This window comes from Harpia harpyja, chromosome 14 (genome assembly GCF_026419915.1).
Source record: "Harpia harpyja isolate bHarHar1 chromosome 14, bHarHar1 primary haplotype, whole genome shotgun sequence".
Classification (NCBI taxonomy): domain Eukaryota; kingdom Metazoa; phylum Chordata; class Aves; order Accipitriformes; family Accipitridae; genus Harpia; species Harpia harpyja.
The window spans coordinates 36,584,752-36,605,347 of NC_068953.1; the positions used below are offsets into that span (position 1 = coordinate 36,584,752).

General features: G+C 39.2%; 1 protein-coding gene across 5 annotated transcripts in view; it reads right to left on the minus strand.

Moving 5' to 3' along the window:
- Positions 1-2,943: 2,943 nt before the first annotated feature.
- The window catches only part of PEAK1 (pseudopodium enriched atypical kinase 1), a 128,412-nt gene continuing 110,759 nt past the window's right edge, over positions 2,944-20,596 (minus strand). For all 5 annotated transcript variants that reach the window (XM_052807192.1, XM_052807190.1, XM_052807191.1 and 2 more), the window contains one exon: positions 2,944-10,387. In XM_052807192.1, coding sequence (XP_052663152.1) covers positions 9,230-10,387 — 1,158 coding nt within the window. In that variant the 3' untranslated portion in view covers positions 2,944-9,229. The remainder of the gene's footprint in view (positions 10,388-20,596) is intronic.

A 20,596-nucleotide genomic window follows, 5' to 3' on the forward strand; every position in this document is an offset into this window, starting at 1 on the left:
TGGAAGGAGACTTTCTTCCCTGGGCAAGAGAAGCTGCATGACTGGCTTACAGGTTATGGGGTGTTCTTTTCTTTTGATGGTTGAGGTAGCGGCTGTACATGAGCAGACTACTGGCCCATTTCCAACAGTAACTTGATTTAAATTTAGTGCCCATGTAGGAACCAGGAGAATTTTATTATCTTGATTTAATTCTCCGTTTTCTTTAGAAGTACATTTATGTCCTTTTGCACTTTGGAGAGGTGCAAAGTTAATAGCTTGCTTCTTACAGATAAACTGCAGGGATTTCATGTTTTTTAAGGTTAATCTTCTGCTGTTCACTGCAGTTAATCTGGACCATTAAGACTCCAATGAAATCAGGCAAAACCTAGCATCTGACATTAGATCTGTAGCTGCCCCCTGCCCTGCCGCAGATAGGTGCTGTCCCTGGGACTGTTCTGTCTCTAAATGCCAGCATGGTGCTGTGCAGGGGAGTATGGGCTCTCTCCCACCCCAGGGTGCCAAACCAGGTGCTTTGGGTGATGCCAGTGACACAGCACAGCCCAGCACCTGTAAAATACCACGCAACAGCTTAAGAAAGCAGCTATCTATGTATTTGTTGAACAGGGGCTACTGGCTGGTACCAAAAAGAACAGACATTGATAAATACCTTTGCAGTAAGCCTCCCCATTCCCATTCCCATTCCTTCTCCTTCCAGAGTATAACATGTAGTAGAGAATTCTGTGGCTTTACCTCAAATGACTGTCACTTACTTCCAGTGTCCACTTCTGTGCATGTCCTGACTCTGCCAGCTGCAATGTGACAAAAATAACACCTTAATGACAGCAAAACAATGGGGTGAGAGCAGGAGGTGCTAACAGGAAATGCACATTCGATAGCTACAATTTTGAGTTGTCTGATTTGATACACACGAATCTGCTTCAGTCTCCAAACTACCCTCCCAGTGGCTCCCCCAGTGTCTGTTTGCCAGACAATGACTTTTGTGCCTACTTGAAAGTGTTGAACTGATAGCAAGAAGCCTACCTACATCTTCCAAGTGGATGGGCTAAGCACCAGGCTCTAGTGTTGCATCCTGAGATAGCAGCAGCAGTACCAAGTGAAGTGCAGTAGATCTGAAGGCCCAACGCGGTGTTTTAGTGCGTATTTTTCTCCACAGAGCTATGAGTCTTAGCTCAGAATTGAAACTACAGCTTTTCTCTGCAGGATAGATTGTGGCAAATGTTTAACTTGAACAGTTTGTCTTGTGAGCTAGCTGCTTCTATCTGATTCTGGCTAAAACCACTGCTGGGTAAGGAGGATGTCGTGATTCATATATGGCAGCATAGAAGCTCACTGACTTGGGCAAAAGCAGCAGCCTGCAGAGCTCAAGCGACGCATGGAGATTTTCTAGAAAATAAAGGTTTATCACGTAGCTGAACATAGATCCTTAGGGCCTGTTTACCGTAAGGTGAATTTCTGAGCTGGTGAAAAACCTGATACATTCTTGCATCAGCTGAAACTAGACCTCTGTTGGCTTCGCTTGCCTTGATGTCTGGCACAAGCCGAAATGAGAATGCCAGACTGCGGCTGCTTACAGACACCCACAAGAGAGTTTACACTGACATAACTAAATTAATTTCTAACAGATTTTTAGTTAAACTAGTATAATTATCATGTCTTGACAAGGTTTCAGTCTATTTTTGCATCTCTTTTTCCCTCCAGAGCAGTGATTGCCACTGACAAATGGCATAATCTAACTCTGTTTAGCTAAGTCCATGGCACTTTGTTGAAGTGAACAGGGATTACTCTGGCAAAGCGAAAATGTCAGGCATATTTACTGACACCTCTGGAGTCAGTTAGCTTTGTATTTTTAAAAAGGATGAGGACAATAGCTTAAACTGTTTTTGAAAGGCTTTGCAACAGTGTCCAAGGAATAAATGTGAAAGGCCTGTAGTAGTTACAGTTTAGACAAATTCTGATCACATTGAAATTGATGACATACCTGTGCAAAGCCACTGTAACTGTGGGAGGAGTAGAGCCCTCAAGGTGCTTCTTTTGTGGTGTTTTTTTTTTTTTTTTTAAAGAGTATTTGTGAGCAGTGTGATTGTCATGCAGAAGCACAGCATTGTTCTGATGTATACAGCGTCATCTGTTCTACGCTAATAAATTAGCATCTGCAGCCACCACTGCTGCCTATCAAATCTGGGTACGAAATTGAGCTGTTTGATCTCACTGCTACTGAAGTGTGTCTGCATGATCATGGAAGATGCACATTATCCCATCTGTTTTTCACAGACCCTCCATCAGGCTGGATGCTTCAAGGTAATGGATCAGACACAAAATGAATTCCACTGCAGACAACTGCCTTAGAGGCATCCTGCTTTGTCACAGCATATAAAAATTTGATTTAAGAGTCATTTTATTCCTTCACAGCAGGTCATCTAAGCCCTGTCCACACTAGGGAAACTGCTAACTTTGGCTCAGCTCCTTTAGTGATAACAGTTGCCCCAGTGTGGACATGAGGCTGTCTCTGTTTTCATTAATGTGTCAAGTCACTTCTCTCCAAGAAAGCCTTACAAGACACTGGTTCAATCAACAGCAGCTGCTGGTGGCCAGTTTATTTTTGGGCTGCCGCTGCCACTTGTCCAGATGGAGCCAAAATAGTGCCAGCCATCGTGAGACTTCTGGGGAAAACACCAGAGATGGGAGGTGGCGCAGTGTCCCAAACACTGGCAATTCCTGCAGCTGGGATGCCCAGCCACTGTGGTGGCTTGGCTGGAGGTGCTGAGCATCAGTCTCATCAACCGAGGCTTGTATCTGCCACGCTTGCACACTAGCTGCTGCTGCAAAGCAGCCAGCTATTCTTGCAGTAAAACCTTTTGCTGGACCTGCCACATGAATTTTCCTCGGAAATACACATTTTTGTCTAATTGCCTAGGAAGAGAGAAAAAAAGAGACAACTGCAAGTTTGATTTTGAGTGTAATAAAACTAGTTTATTTACACAGTAACATGAATGCCACAGAGTACACAGCAAAGTACCACAGCAAACCAGAGTGTAACTGCCCCTGATCACAAAGGAAGGCTTGAAGTTTATATACTTATTTATATAAAAATGTGTAAATATCAATATGAAGCACCAGATAAAGCAATGCAACCAGGAATTCCAAATACAAATTACCTACAAGAATGGAGTTGGAAAAAAAAAAAAAAATCCCTTATTCAAGGCATTTAAAGAAATCCCATTTATAAAAGTCCATCGATTTTGGAATCCCTAATTTAAAAATAAATTTCCCCCTTTTATTAAAAACAAGAACATATTCTTAAATGCTCAGCATAATTAAGTTTTAAAAGAAAAAAACCCAAGGATTTCGACTGCAAAACCTTCTAATACCAACAAGCCAAAGGACAAAGAAACAGTTTTGAGTAATTTTTGAAGAGAATGTTACTTATGAAATGACTATATTCAAATTTACACACTCTTAAATATATATTATATATACAATATATAATATATATATTTTCAAGCAAAAAGGGGCAAAGAATACTTTTGGGATACAAAAATTCATATACATACATATATATTAAAACATGCCCACACGCACTCATATATATATGTATGTATATATTGATATATGAACACATATTTCCTCCATATAAAAAAAGTTCCAACCTCTTCTTAATCCCTGAAATCTTCCCCTTGGATTTATGGAAAAAAAAAAAAGTCTTTATAGTCTGAAGTACAAACCAAATTCTCAAATTCTGTAGAGTGGTAAAATGCTTATGTACAGGTAAGTTGAGTACTTCGTTTCTCACTGGCAACTTTGCTTGATCTGAAAGCATTCTGTGGTTTCCAACTAAATGCTGAGTGGAGCACCAATGCAAGGAGACTTACAGGAAATTATTTAAATTACATTCTACACCTATTCAAAATCACCATCCTTCTAATACTGCATCCAGGTGAATAATAAAATCCATACGAATGTCTACTTAGAAATTCTCTGCAACGCAGCAGTGGGAAAGACTTGCTCCTCCTTCTGGAGTTGAAGGTGCCCTAAAGAAATTTCTCCCCAGGATTTCTTCTGAAAAGTATTTTTTGTTTATTCTTCCCTTGAAGTGTTTGGAATCCAGATGATTATTTACAGAATATTTCCACAGGTGTATTTTTATAGAGGTATTTAAAATTCTATTCTGCACTTCTTTGATGTTATCTTACTGCATAACTAAATCATCATCACATCTCTCTCTACATGGACTGAAGGGCTGTGATTGTGCTTTAGGTTTTACAGGAGTTTTAGAAGAACCAACACTACATTTGCAAAATCAGAGTAAAATAGGTGGCCTAGTCATGCAGGGAATAATGGTCATGTACTTTTTCTACAGAGAAACAGCTTAATTCCTATTTGGGGAAAGGGGGAAAGGAAAGTGCATTAAAAGGTCTGATTCAGTTTCCATTGTATCCCTCAGAAAAGTTACAATTGATTTAAACAAACAGGACTATTTAATTTTTATTTACATATGAATTTAATTGCTATTACAAACAAAAAAAATTAATTTAGGTAGGGCATCTCAGCACAAGAATTAAGAAACAGATACATTTTATTTCAGCAGCAAATACTACTTTTACGTGCTAAAGTTAAGGACCTACAGTGTGAAGCTGCTGAATAAATTCTCCAAGTAGCTGAACCCTAACACACATGTGATTTATTTAAAGAATATATTTTTCTCTCTAATATGTGGGAATTCCCATGTGTTAAAATGTCAAGATAATCCATTCATATCCTGCGGGTGCTGCCGGGATGTGTGGAGCATAAAAGATTTAAGGTGGAACACTTCTGTAAATGCTACATGCATTCTTGTCTGTGGGCCAGCAGCATGATACCCTAGCTTGAGTTATTGATTTCATTGTATCTGAATATTGATGTGAGACCAGACTTCTACATTTGGACATTCCAGAGGCTCCAGAATAAAATTCTGGATTCCCTCATTCCTGAAAATTTGTAGGCAAGTTTTTACTAGTAGATTCTCTTTATATTCACCTGGTTATGCATATTGACTGGATCAGATCTGAGGTTTGAAAGATAATTATTGAATAAGTAATTCCCATTTAAGAAATACAAACCAAAACCATTTTCCATAATATCTCAGGACTAGTTTTTTAGAACTCATGTTTTAACAGAGGTCTGCATTTCACACCACAGAGTATGGTGAGCAGCACATCCACTACCTACAGCAGGAGCAGCACATCTTACCTTCACTGCTTCTTTCAGACTAATCAGATTCCTCATCTCCTAGAAGTTGTGTCTGCAGTAGATTGTCAAAGCAATAGGCTTCTTCTGATGCTGTGGTCAGTCTAGACCAATTGACTTGTTATCCACTATTATTCTCCCTGTGCAGATCCCAAATGTGAAAGCCCACAATTTTGTTTCTTCAGGTTTGTGCTGTACTACAAGCAACTTAAAGGAACTTGTTCACATAAACTCCAAAACCAAATCTCATTGAATAGATAACTCAGTATCATATAAAGTACAGCATTTAATTTTGTAAAGTCTTTTGCATCTTAGTGTGGGCAGTATTATTTCTAGGGCTATTAGAATAAGATTTCAAACAACTGACCAGCTACATTTTAGTTTCTTGACAAGGCACTAAACATAGTGAATCCAATCACTGTGCTCTCTCTGTAACATCAGAGAGGTTTTTAATGGCTCTAATAGGATCAGAAACCACTCATCATAATTCTTCAAACAAGCATTTGATTTTTCCAGAAATTAGTTTCCACTGGAAAAATCTTTAGAGTTCATGTTAAAAATATTTGAATGACAGCTTTTATTAATAGAAAAATATATATTTACAGTCAATACTGTTATCTTAGATTTGCAGCTCTTCCTATTTCTTGAGCTCAACTGAAAGTGCGACATTGCTAAAAAATAATTCAAGATCTGTGCACATATTCAAGTAAGTTATAACATGCACAGCCAGGGGTTTTGTTCCTGTCATACACAGGATCCCAGTTACAAACAGAGCGGGTTTTTTTCCTTTTGCTTAGCAATTATGCTGTAGCATTCTTAGGATTTGTTTACAATCAGTTTAATGTATACATTCTTGTATATTTATGTGGCACAATCTGTTGCCGGGAGGGAGAACCACCAGAAACGCAGTTACAATCATCAGTTATGGGCGTATCTGCAAAGTCAGCCTCAGGCTCCCCAAGGAATAGCTCAGGCCAGATTGTGTTCGACTACTTTGACCATTCTTTCCTTTTTAAAGAAAAAAAACACACAACATTACAAATTGCTAAAGTTTACCCAGTGCTGCACAAGAAAGAGATTGGTAGTGAACATCTATCCATGCTTGATTATACTGCAGAGCTAAAATGAGTATTGGTTCATCACAAAAGATACAAACTGAAATTAGATAGCTAGAGATACAAAGGCTTCGGACCAGCTGCATTAAATATGTATGGTTGTAAAACATTCAAAATTCAACTTTGCATGTGCGTTTTGACATGAAAGTGACACTGAGAACATGTGTCCTTAAACACGGAAACACCTACCAGCTTCAAGAAATGAGCCCACTGCAACTGCAAGCGGTCCAAGAATTGCTCATACGGCCTATATGAGTTAGGTGAGAAGTTATGTGCGCACATGCATTACAAAACAAACACAAAACCAGACCACAGTGAACAAGAAGCCCTACTTGTAGCTCAACACATTGTGACTAATAGCTAGTAGATAGTATGCAAGTGACTTGTCATGCTTGGTATATTTAAGCTATGAGAGCATTGCCCTCCTGTGTCCAGATAAAGCAGGGCTGCATTGAATGTGTGTGTGATTCTTTGTAAAGGTTCTTCTACGAGCTGCTCAGCAGCAATGTAGAAACTTTCTTTCCTGATGTAGTGGAAGTACCTCAACTACATACATTGCACTTGGGCTTTTAATGCACTGTCCTCTTTTTCTGCATCAACGCTGCCATCCTAACCTTTTTGCCAAAGAGAGAAAGAAAAAATATATATCACATTAAAATACATTATCCTTATCCTTGCCTGATCCTTCACTGATACAGGTGAATCAAACAAAAGAATAATAATCAGAAGTTTCAAAAAAAATCTTTAGAAAGGTCACAAAGACAGTCTATACTACGGCACAATCGATGTAGGCTTCCGCACACTATTCAGCTTAGCTCTGATAGATGCCAGAGAAGAATAATACAGACATTTCAACCCCTCCAAATGTATGGTGTGGATCCAGAGCTAGTTTTGCTGACTTTAAGCCTGCAGGACTGTTTGTTCAGTTTCCGTGCATCTGGTCCAAGCATGCATATGCTGTATAAAGTGGCTATTTGTTTCAAGGCTGAAGTGAATTGATTCCTCACAGTTTTAGCAATTAAAATGAAACATCAATCCATAAAAAGAACACATAGATATCTGTGCATTTATGTGCCAGGAAAGTAAAGGAAGGGGCTGCAGATCTAGCATCAGGTAAAGGCTGGTGTGTAAAGTGAACACTAACGTACAGCTTTAAAAAATACATACAAGAATTGCACATAGATCCATAGGAGAGAAGCACAGGCTCATAACTAGGGCTGTCTGATTTCCATCACCCGGGTCAGAATATTCAGTATCACATTTTCCCCTGCATCCAGATCAATTCTTCAGAGTGATTCAGGAAACAATTCAGAGCCTAGCAATACTGAGCAAAGATACCGTCTGTACAACTGCAGAGGTTCCATACGAAACAGCCATTAGGTCAGGGAAGGAAGTCAGCAGCGACTTCTAAAAGTGAAAAGCTCCTTCAGGTTGAGTTTTAAAAAATTCTGTCTCTTTAATCCTAATTCCTGCTCTAGTCCAAAACTCTGTCTGCAATGCTCTTTGAGCTATTCTGACAACATTCCATGTTTGAGGTGTTGTCTATAGCAACATTGGAAAACACTATTTACAACAGACAAGAGAGACACAGCCAAACACCGCTGTGGGAAAAATGGATCACAATACTGTTAGTTGTGGCTGCCAAACTTAACAGCTCCCTCAATAATTAAACAACAGTGTTTTTGCCCCGCTTGTTTTTACCCTTCAGAGAACTGTTGTCTGCAGCAAAAGTGTCTCCATGTGGCCTGTTAGCTACACACAAGACAAGCTCTAAACATTTCTATCTCCTGCCAACATACCAGCAGAGCCAATTTCAGTCCCACTTTGCAATATGGCACAAGTGACAAGAGCAGACCAAAATAAAACAGAAGAGGTGGCTGTTATTTTCATCCCCGATTCATAGCAGTGATTGTCAGAGAAGGTTATGTACGTCCTATCCATTTCAAGTCAGGCTTTAGTACCTTTTGTGATGGAAGGGGAATTTCAATTGCCCACCATGTGTTGTATTGTTCTTGGATAAACGTGGTTATAGCTACAGTACATCAGCAGTCCAGACTGGTGAATGTCATGTAGGAAATGGGATAGACAAAGCGTGCATATTCTGCTTTTTAATGCAGAGGTCTTAAGCTAAGGGTAATGGTCTGATTAAGGCAGCATTGTTGACATCAGGGATCCGTGGTTAGAAAGGATATGGGCAGGCAGTGAGTCAGAGGCAGAGAAGGAGGAAAGAGGCCTGAACACAGATGCTTACTGCCCACTGACACCTGCCGCAGTCAGCAGGACAACCACATCTGGGCAGGAAAAAAAGAAGGCATGAAGTGTAAGAGAAAGATCAGAATCTGACTGGTTGAGACCAAAGGAAGGAGGAGTCCAGCCCGCTTCAGGGGGGACTAAGCTGAGAGAAAATTTTGCACTGTATGTGGAATAGATGCAGATGAGTGTTTTGTGGCATGGTGGATCATTCATCTCACACTTACAACTAATCCGTCTCTGCTTACGGTCACTGCTCTTCACCAACCAATGCTACATACGGAAATGACAGAGAGTACCCAGAAAAGGAGGGCAATTTGTTTACTGCAGTGCTAGGAATAGTGGTATCAAAGTTTGCTCTCCTTTTCAGCCAGATATTAATCAAGTTACATACTGTCTGATCCAAATGCAGTCATGTATATATAATCAATCCCTAACAGGCCTGGCAAAAACGTAAAGTTTCTGTCATATTGGGTACAGGATGCAATTTCTCCAATTAGAACCTATTTGCTCAGAGTTGCTGGCTTTGATATCTAGGCTATTTTTTAACACTTGTACAAAGTGTGAGCCCTAGGGCAGGCTGGAGTGAGGGCTGGGGTGGAGGTGAGGGGTGCTTCATGAAAAGCAACAGGCTCTGCAAACTAGTGCTGCTGCATGATTCTCACAATGCGATGAAGTGAGTCTATAGTGGCAAAAGCCAGATATTGACAACAAAGCCAGTCTTCCAGAATAACTCCGCAGTCCCTGTCCAAAGATTTCTCTGCAAACTTGATCATCAGCAGCGTCCTTTTTATATCCAGCCAGTTCTGAAGTACGGCATCTCTCCGCAAGGGGTTGGAAGATGTACTTAGAGCATGGAACAAGTCCTCACGTGGACCCCAAAGCAAACACTGAAGGATTCCCTTGGCTTCTGATATCAAGATCCTCTCTGAAGGGTTGGGATTCAGCAGGCAGCTGGCAAGCTGTTGAAGCCCTTGAGAGTAGAGGGAACGGCAGGGAATCTTGGGGAGATCAGCACGAGTATACTCCTTCTCCTTCAGCTCTGGATTCTCATCAAAGGGATTGGGTAAGTGCAGCATTTCATAGATGAGGATGCCAGTCTGGAACTCATCACACTTTTTGTACTGCGTTGCAGTGATGATTTCTGGAGCCAGGCGGGACTGATCCCGTAGGACCTCAGGATCCACCATATGACTCTTCTGCTTGGCCTGGGAGAAATTGCTCACTATTAATCTGGCTGGGCAAGCAGTGTTGGGACTGGGTTCCATGGACTCAGAGATCAGAGGGCTGCCTCCTGGTCTGGAATGAACCAGCAGCAGGTTCTCTAACCGCAGATCACAGTGTGTGATATGATAGGGTTTCAGGTGCTCCAGGCCCAAACACAGCTGTAAAAGGAGTAGACAGACCTGCCTCTCATATAAATCTGGGCTTTTCGCATGGCGGGGCGCAGATTCTCGCACAAAGTCGGCCACTGTTAAGTATGGGACCTCCCGCGTGATGACCACAACACGGCTGCGTGGCTTGCTGATGGTCCCCTGGTTGCTTGAGCTGTCTTTCTGTGAAGCCTCTGTATTGGAAGGAGTGTCTCTGTTCTTTTGCTCTGGCTCTTTCTCTACTTCTTCCCGCTCTTCTTCTTCCACCTCTGGTGCATCGGCATCCTCCCATGGAAGGAGACGAACTGGCACTTCAGCAAGGAAATGGCCACAGTCCTGTTGGATGTTAAAGTTGATAGCTAGACTCTGGCGGATAGATAGGCTGTGATAATACTGCTGGGATTCCTTAGCTTTGCTCTTACAAATCTGGGGGAAGAAAATAAACAGAACAGACATAATGTAACTCTTAAATTTGTAAATTCTATATTTTTTTTTTTTTTTGTTAATATGTACTTTGTTGATGGCTATCCACGGTCTAGCCCTAAACACAAGCACTGAAGAATTTTTTACTGAACTGACCTTGGCAGACTATTTTAAGGCACACGAACAGTTTCCATTGGACAGTAAGCAACTGCAGACTGATATGTGCAGGCAGTTCTCCCTGTGCATATATTATTGTCATGGTTTAACCCCAGCCAGCAACTAAGCACCACACAGCCGCTCACTCACTTCCCCCCACCCAGTGGAATGGGGGAGAAAATCAGGAAAAGAAGTAAAGCTCGTGGGTTGAGATAAGAACGGTTTAATAGAACAGAAAAGAAGAAACTAATAATGATAACACTAATAAAATGACAACAGCAATAATAAAAGGATTGGAATATACAAATGATGCACAGTGCAACTGCTCACCACCTGCCGATCGACACCCAGTTAGTCCCTGAGCGGCGATCCCCCCGCCGCCCCCCGGCGATCCCGCTCCCCCCAGTTTATATTATATACTAGAAGTGACGTCACATGGTATGGAATACCCCATTGGCCACTTTGGGTCAGCTGCCCTGGCTGTGTGCCCTCCCAGCATCTTGTGCCCCTCCAGCCTTCTTGCTGGCTGGGCATGAGAAGCTGAAAAATCCTTGACTTGAGACTAAACATTACTTAGCAACAACTGAAAACGTCAGTGTTATCAACATTCTTCTCATACTTAGCTCAAAAACATAGCACTATGCTAGCTACTAGGAAGACAATTAACTCTATCCCAGCTGAAACCAGGACAATTATTCAATGGAAAACACAGTTCAGGCAGGTTGCGCTTTCAGTCAGAATAGCAGCTGATATATGGTAAATGCACAGTGAAGCTTACTTTACAGTTACTTGTTTATCCATATCATTTTATTTCATGTTCTTCTCTCAGCCTTGTGTGAAGCTTGAACAAGATAAAAATAATCAATAGCAATAGGAGATAACAAAGAAACATGCACAGAATATTTGAGGACATGATCAAACAATTGCACATGACTTGAGTTAGCATGGCATAACAAGTTACTACCTGTCAGCTGAATTAAGTGACTGGATGCATGCTCCTTGCCCACTGAAATTGGAAATGGAAATCTATTAGCTGCAGCCATGTCAAGCTAACACATCATGTCTGCAGTGAGGGACGTATGTGTGCGTGGCAGGGGCTGTCAGCAAGCGTACTTCCTGTGGCTCAGATGGTGAATGCAAACTCATTAGAACATGGTACCTTAATTGCTTTCAGTCATTCATCAAGATCCTAAGTATATGTTTTTATTTTGCTATATATAGCTGTATTTAATTTCTGACCAGAAGTATCTTGTTGATACGTACATTATCCTTACTAATTGTTTGCCCTGCCATAACAACTGGCAGCTCCAACCCCCTTACAAGAGTCACCGGACAACCTCTATTAAGACCTCTGTTCTAAGGCATTTACCGATTAAAATTACAGCCCTACAAAGACTCAGACACGTTGACCTCTGGATATTAACCGTAGTCCTACTGACTTCAGTGACATTGTTCAAAGCGTGTAAGATTAAGTGTATGTTTTAATCTTTACAAAGTTAGAGCCTAAGTATTCAGCTGGTATAATGCACCAACAGGTCTTAACTGCAAAGCTCAGAGGAAGAGAAAATAGGAAGACATCTCTCTTCAGATGAAGTTACAGCTTCCCTTAGCTCATCTCTGAATGCCAGGGAAAGCCAGATAACTAAGGCTGGTAAAAGTCAGCACTAGTTCTACACAGTCACAACAACCAAGGACCCCAAATCTCATACTAGCTCTAAATATAAGCATAAAGTGACTTTTCTCCCGGTTTCTCCTTTTACCCCTTCTCAGGAACTTATGTAGGATATGCTATAAACTTACCTTTCACTAAAAAACCAAACCAAACCAAACCAACACCCCCCCCGCTGCCAAGAAAACCGAAAAAAGAAAATGATTTTTCACCTTTTATGTGCTTATGTGGTTAAGAAATGTAGTTTAATAGGAGAGTTAGTCTTTTATGCTTGTTGATCAGACAAGTGTCAGATAATCATGAAAGTAGACACAAGTAGTAACAGTATTTTGATTGTCCTCCTGTCTTTGATACTGTGCCTATTTCCATACTTCACAAGCATTTAAAGTTCCTTACACATTATGTATACTATAGCTTAAACTGCCTGTTTATAACTGCCATGCAGAAACAAAACAAATTTGAAAAATGCATTTTCTAGTCAATTTTATTTAAGAGAGGAAAGTCATCATTTTCTGGAAATGTTGATAGGTACCCTCTTTGTACAGTGGCTCTTACCAATTTAAATTTTCAAATGTATTTTATACTGTTAGAGGTGAAGTAAGCTATCAATGGAAAGTCCCCCGTGCCTTCTCTCAAGGGTTACAAAAGTTTAAATAAATACAGTAAAAAACCAGCATTAACCTTTGAATTGTATATGAAAAGAAAATGTCAGCTGGTTGTCTTGGAGACTGAAACCCCCAGATTTAGTAAATACTTAATACTGCACAAAAGACAGAAGTAGAAAAGTGTTGCATAGACCCTACCAGTGTGTATCAAATCTGACTGGGAGAACAGCTATTAAGGACAATGAAAATAGTTTTGTCTTCTATGCCCTGCAAGTCCATGGCCTTTTTCTTGTACAACCAGCCATGGGGATAATCAATTCCAACTGCAGAAAAGGTTCTGTGTGTTGTAATCCAGCCTTTAGTTTTTAAAAATACTTAACTGACATAATCCAAAATATAAACTCATTCTGAAAGAGTTTAATTTTAAGGTCAAACTTACTTGCTGATAAGAAAAGTGTGAATACGCACTGGCCCTTACCCACAAAGGATTTCTAATGCCACCTGTCAACTAAAAATGATATCCTATTAGGAATATATAATCCACAGAGTATTTGCTCTTAAAACAATTAATACTTCTCAATTTGGTGAATAGAAGGTCTTTTTTAAAGTTTATGAAAAGGATTTCTCCTTGTCTATAGAAAAAGAAAAGCAAAGGAATCGAGACCTATTCCTAGTTTCTAATTTTAGTCCTGGACAGCCTCTTTTTCCTACTTACTTCAGAAAAGGGCTCTGAAATTTATTACTGGAATTTCAGTTAAAATAATAGGAGATGGGCATTGCATCTCTCAAAATCAGCCCTGGTTCACTCATTTTAGAAGATACTGCCAATCCTAGAATTGTGATAGTACAAAAGCACACTTTCATAGGCCTCTGTGGATGTGGTAATGCGTCCTTCTAATTTAGAAATGACTGGCCAAGAACATCTGCACCAAAAGGCATTCAGCTATTAGGGCTGAGTATGCTGCCTTTGCACCCATTCCCTTTTCCTCTGAGCCAGCAGAACCGGCCTGCAAGGGGAATCTGATCTGTATGTTGCCAGCTGGATCTTTCCTAAGAAATGAACAAGTCACATTATTAACTCCATTGTTAGTGTGGTTCATGAAAACCTTCAGAGCAGTGTCCACTCTAAAGTCTGAATCCACAGCAGAGCCAAACTTTACCCAATGTCAGTTCTTAAATACGAGTTTTTGTTTCAGACTCCTCTCTTCATATCAACAAAACAGAAATTAAAGACTAAATAGTATTATGATTAAAATCAATACTAAAATGACTGCATTCATGAAAACAGTTTTCCCCCTCCTTAGTCTGCTGTTAAAGAAGATAACCAATAAAGAAAAAAAAATCTCTATTCCCACAAATGCCCAATAGTGATGGCTTTTGGACATCTTCACTTCTCTTGTTTAATAGAGGGCAGTATATGGGTACATGAACATGCATGCAGTATCTACAAAGACAAGAGAGCTGAGATCCGATTAGAGATGTATCTTCTGCTTCTGGCTTTTTGTTTACAAACAACATGAAGTGAGAAGTGGAAGAGGCAGCTGGGTTATTTAGGGCTGATTAAATTGTTGACTATACAAACACTAAAATTTGTACACTAGATACTTTGTAATTGACAAGGGCAATAAAAAGCTAGGCTGTCTAGAAGCAGCACCCAAAAACTGGAGTACGAGAACAAATTGGATGCCTGTCTGAATTCATAAAACAGTTTCTAAAAGACAGACCTGCAGTAATTTGATGTTCCTGTAAGCGTCTGGCTACTCTTCAGAGTTTTGCTGTGAAATACAGCTGCCTGAGTCCAGGTAAGTCCTAGGGTTTTAGACTGCAGAGTTCAGGTTCTCATTTACCAGTATCTTATTAGAATGGGGAAAATGTACTGAAAGCAGTGGAGACAAACTAAGTTTTCTCTACTGATCTGTTCAAAGACAGCTTATAGAATGTAAAATTTGTATACTGACAAACTTCCTGTTCTATTTTATCATTTTCTGAGTTGCAGCTTCTACTCAGAACTCTATTTTATATTAACCATTTTGCAACAGTAGTGAATGCTAGTATTTAATACCATTAATGGGTAAGAGTGCTCACCCTAGCATTTTGTATTGGAATAACTCCACTATCACCTAAAACTATCATCTGAATGACCAAGATTTAAAATTTTCAAAATGGTCATATTAAGTTATGCAACCAAAGTCTACATTTACATTTGAAAAGATTTAGGGAACAAATTGTGAAATTTGATGGCCTCATTAGCACATGCTTTAGACTGCTTGTGATGACTTGCTAAAGGAGTGGATACAAAGCTTCTTTTCTGTTTGTGCTGTCAAAACTGTGTGTAAATATATGGCCCAGTTTTCTCTGCATGATTTTTAAAGCTTTTGTCTGTTCCAGTCATCTACTCTAAAAAATAGGGAAATCATGTTGCCTTTTACATATATAGTATGTTGAATTCCTATTTTGGGGCACAGGAAGAAAAAAAGGTGGAAATACTTTTGACTAAAACATGGACAGAAAGTAGGATCAATCAGTCACCATTTGCTTTAATGAAATACAGTCAGCTGAGCTATGAAGATATGGTATGTGATAATAGCTGAAAGAAAGGTGTTGATAAGGGCTTGGCAAGCCTTATTTCTAAAGCTGATGAAGAACTGGTTGTTCAACAGATGAAGCAATGTTGGTAAAAAGCCCTTCCATATGATGCAAGAAAGCAATGAGAAAAAAGGAGATATGAGTAGGAAGGAACGGAAAGTTTCCATCTTCTATTTCACTGGAATGCACTGTCATCATGTATCTTTTCTTTAGTGCATCCATATGAACTAAACTTTGGTCACGTTTATAGGGACAGGAGAGGTTTCTTTATATCCTGCCATTTCAATTCCTGCACCACCACCCCCCCCCCATCCCTAAGAAGCAAGATTTTAATGTTTCAGAGCTTCTAAAAACTGTTGTACATTAGCTTTTATTTTTCCTTTATGAGTCCAGTAGCCTACTGTGCCATCAGCTGACTTCCACTTTACCAGCAGGGAATCTCATTTCCACTCTGTCCTATGCATTTTACAGGGCATCAGTGAACTTAAAAGTACGATGAATATTGTAGGCAATGAATTCACAAGTACTGAAAATGAGAAACACAGAAGATCACAAAGACTGCACCATCTGTGCTACTTTGTTGTATTGCACAGAGGGACAACTGCAAATGAAATTCTGCGTAGAATGAAAGCTTGCTAATCCCAAATTGATAGCTTGTTCTTGGCACAACCTTGTTTTCCAAGGAGGCCAGTTTGATCTCTGATTGACCTCATTTTCTTGATCTGGCCTTGTGTCCTGGTTTAAAAGATACCTTGGAATACAGCTTTGACTTTTAACGATGTGTCAAAGCACAGAATTCTATGTTGCTGTGACTGAACTCGTAATGGGCTAAAAGTTTAATGTACATAGCTTTATTTTGATCTGAGCCATGTAGTTCTGGGATGGCCTTTAATAACACTTCTGCCAAGAAGCTCCACTAGGAAACTGAATTACCAAAAAACCACCTTAGCACACTGTGACAAACTAAACATAACTAGAAAACAATTGTCAGCTGCAACTAGGAAACTGTCAGCCAAATTCAGCCCAATACTATTTACTTCTGCATTGCTCTATTTTATACTTGGGATAGGAACCTTAGCAGAAATCCTAAGGTTTTACTGCTAGAAGAACTTCTGCTGCCCTGTAGCAATCAAAGCAATAAATTTTAACTGCTCCTTTTGAGCTGTTTGCACCTTTGCAATTCCTGTTATCCCACCTGAACTGCATTGCAACATGTGCCTGTGGCCAGAACGCACACACTGCAGACCATAACCCTGCTGTTTTTTTATGTCTGTATTGTTCCGTGTGGACTCTGAATCATGATTTCTATGTGCCTGTCTATGATATCATACAGTGTTTGTATCATACAATTTCCTTAGCGTTCAATACTGAAAGTGGAAGGAGTTTACGTCACTGGCACAGCTATTATCTTGTCTAACTATTATTCATTTTTTTTTTTTTTTTAATAAAAAAGATCCCTGTCATATCACTGCCTTATTCAGTCTGTGTAGGGATACTAAGAATTGGACTCATCCAATCCACTTTGTACAAAAAGCTGGTGCTCTCCGCTGCTTTTACTTTAGTGTAACCTTTCCACTACATATTTGGAACTACTGATAAGACTGTGGTTTCAGAGGAATGTTTATGCATATTGTCCCAGATCCACCAATTACTTAGAAGGTGGTATGGCACTTAGTGAAGGAAAAATACCTCAGGGACTGGAATTTTATGGAAACCTTTCTTGTAAGGGAACTTCTGTTTTTTCCATCTGGAAAAGTAGTTTTCTGATCACGACTTATTTACTGGTTTTATTTATAATGTTTCAGTCAAAATAATTTCCATATGGCTTCCTGCAACTTTTTTGCACAGGATGTTTACTAGCAGATTAGGTGAGAGTGAAGCAAAAAGCATCATACAATGCTTTGAAACAACACACCCCTATGAACAATGTTTCCTCTAATATCCACACCAACAGAGCAAGTTGTGTTTGTTCTCCACCAAATTTATCAGAGCATCTTTTGGTGGTGATACCACCAGAATGTAAAGGTGCACTGGTACATTCATCTGCACGAAAGGTTCATTCTTCTAAATTTAATTCAGCAGTAGTCAAATGGATAAAGCTTAATTTTTAACAGTGCTTTTGTCATTCTACCTTTGGAGATACAATATTAAAATGTAATTTTTTTTTTCTTATGCATTAAGACTCAACACCATTTGGGGGGAATCTCTTTTTTTCTACAGAGAGAATAATAATTAAAAAATCCCATTATCACATTTTTTTCTCAAACCTAATATTAAAATCATAGAACTTAAGAAGTGTCTGAATTGTTAGCCAGTGTTGCTTGGGTAGTTCTACAAAATTCAGAAGAGCTACATAAATTTACACTGTCCAAAGATGTGGCTCCATATACACTTTCAAAATGTATTTCTAAGACTTGATTAAAAATAACAGGAAGACTGTATTTTCGGTTCACTAGGCACACCAGAAACTTTAATCTCACTATTTTTTGCCATCCTGTTTGGGGACAAGGCATTTAAAATGGCAGGAATACATAGCTTATTTGTTGCAGGTATATGATTAAGTAATTTGGCTCAGACAAAAAATACCCATGATAGTAAAATTCGTATATTCGTTAAAGTGAAATTCCCCAAATCTCTGTGTAATGTAATAGCAATCTGTTGTTATGAGATTTTGTACAAATCTGATCCTGGACTGATAAGTCCCCACAACTTGGGGCAAATGTTAAGACAAAGTTGAAATTTACTATAACTGATTTTAGGGGAAAAAAGTCCAGTAACCACAGTTTAAAAAAATGCTATGTAATTCAATATATTAGTATAGAGAATGCAGTAATAAAAATATACACCAAAGAAACAGGCAACTGAAGAGAACCCAACTTAGCTGAATGCATACTTAAGATATGTAAAAGATAAAATGAAAAGACAGCAGTAGTCCTGTATGCTGGTCCTGCTTGGCTTATAAAGAAATCGGAGAACATTTGTAGTGAGAGTATCTTCCTGTATCACATTAAGTGCTAAGGAGGGTATTTTCAAGAGTAACTTTTCCTGTCATCGTTAACAGCACAACAGCTCACAGTGACCTCCAGGTCAAGGTACTTCACTCAACTCTCAAGATGATCACACCTATTGCATTGCAATAAATTTTGTTAGTCTGACAACTATTTTTAAGACATCTGAATTACAAGAGAAAAAAAAATATAGCACATATTTGACCATGCTACATTGCTGTTCTTTCTTCTCACTGGCTTTCTACAAGGGAAATGTATTTAGGAGGACAGTAGGTAAGGAAACAACTACATAGGTCTTGCATGTCAGGGCATAGTTTAAGGGCACATCCATACTGTGCAAAGAGGAATCACATTAGTGATAACCCAAACCTGCCTATATAGAAAAATAACACTTTGGGTCCTAGAAACAACCATTTTTTCAGCATTGTATTAAAACCAAAAAACCCCAAACTGAGTAATGCCAGACTGTTGATTCTGCAACCAGAGTAGATTGCAGATATATTCATGGTCTCGTTCTCGGCCATTTGGTACCACTGGATGTGGCATCCACTAAACATCCATATTTCATTTCACATCTTTTCAAAAAGAGGTCCTCGATAACTAAAGATATATAAATAGTTATGCCCACAAATCTGCCTTACAAAGATGGCTTTTCAAGTTTCGGAAGAACATATCAGTTGCACCAATCTTACCTTTTATTTCTTTGTATCTTTCTTGTAAACAATCATGCAGGAGTGGTAACAACATTTTGTTACTGTAAAGCACCACCTTTCTGAGAATGTCAACATGCTCTATAAGGAATAACTGATTAGGCCTCACACACCTGTGTTGGGTAATAAATGTTCTACCTCAGTTTCAGCAAGGAGTCAGAAGTTCAATGATTTGCTCAAGGTCACACAGGAAGCCTGACAGAGCTGTGAGTCTCAGCTGCTTTCTCACTATCACCCTACCATATAAGCATTGAGAACTGTAGAGATACAGCGCTCAGAAAGTGTGGCGGACACATATTTAGCTAACAGTCGCAAGAGCATTCCAGACGCCTTTAGAAGGTCTTGAACAGAATAAACAAGAAGACAAAAAAAGAAAGATGCCAATTAGAAGAACACAGGTGCGCATTCCACGATAAAGGGAACTTGGCACAAAGAACCTCAATTCGGCAGCTTATCTTGACCAATTAGACTGAGACAAGTTTCGCCTGTTTTAGTTAATATAACCAATTATGTCTTATGTTTATGCGTGTGTACAGTGTTGATATAACCAATTATTAGGTGTAACTAGGCGCGTGGACAGCACATGCTAACCAATCTTTAATCAGCTTATGCGTGAACGGGAACCAGAATGAGTATATAAACCGAGCTATTTTGGCAATAAAGTGGCATCTGCTTGATCATATTGATTGTGTGCAGTGTCCAGGACTTCCGCGTCAACAGAAGGAATTACCTATATAAAAGTCCATAAAGTAACAACATCTAGTGAGATAGCTGCCAACTATTCATTAATATATTAGCAGTAAATCTAATAAACCTTACTTCTTTTATGTGTTAGCTGAAGTATAAACTAGACACAAATCAATTGTTTGTTTAGTAAAAGGGCACAAAACTAACACTGACAAGTTCCACTTTTTTTAGTATAGCTTATAAGGCAACACTGATGGCTAGAGAGAGCTTTTGAAAGGCTGGTAATGAATGCTGGTGAAAACATAAGACCTTGTATGGGAACATAAAGATACATTAGCCTAGAATCTACATTTACAATTACTTGGCTCTGACATGGAAAACTTTGAACTCTTTCTTAACTAAGAGTGATGATTTAGTATCATCTGCATGCAGATGAACCTAAGGATTTTGTTATTGCAAGTTTCCAAAAAACTGCTGACACATGTTAAAATAATACATCTTTTTCTTCAATATTTCATTAACCAATGACCATGGTAAAGACTGAGTTGTGTTGATTTTGTTTTAATAATTTTGGAGCTGCAATAAAAACAGATGAAACTTAAACAGCAGATACCAATGCCACATATGGTTCTTGATAGAAGGAAGAGCCTGTATCTTGGGAATCTTACTTTTCACACAGTGCAGCTGCAAGCAGTATACATATTTAGAGGACCTATCACTACTGGGTGTGTTGCAGATTACTGTTATTTTTGTTACATTTTTCAGTGATGTCTAGGGTTACTGGTTTTCAA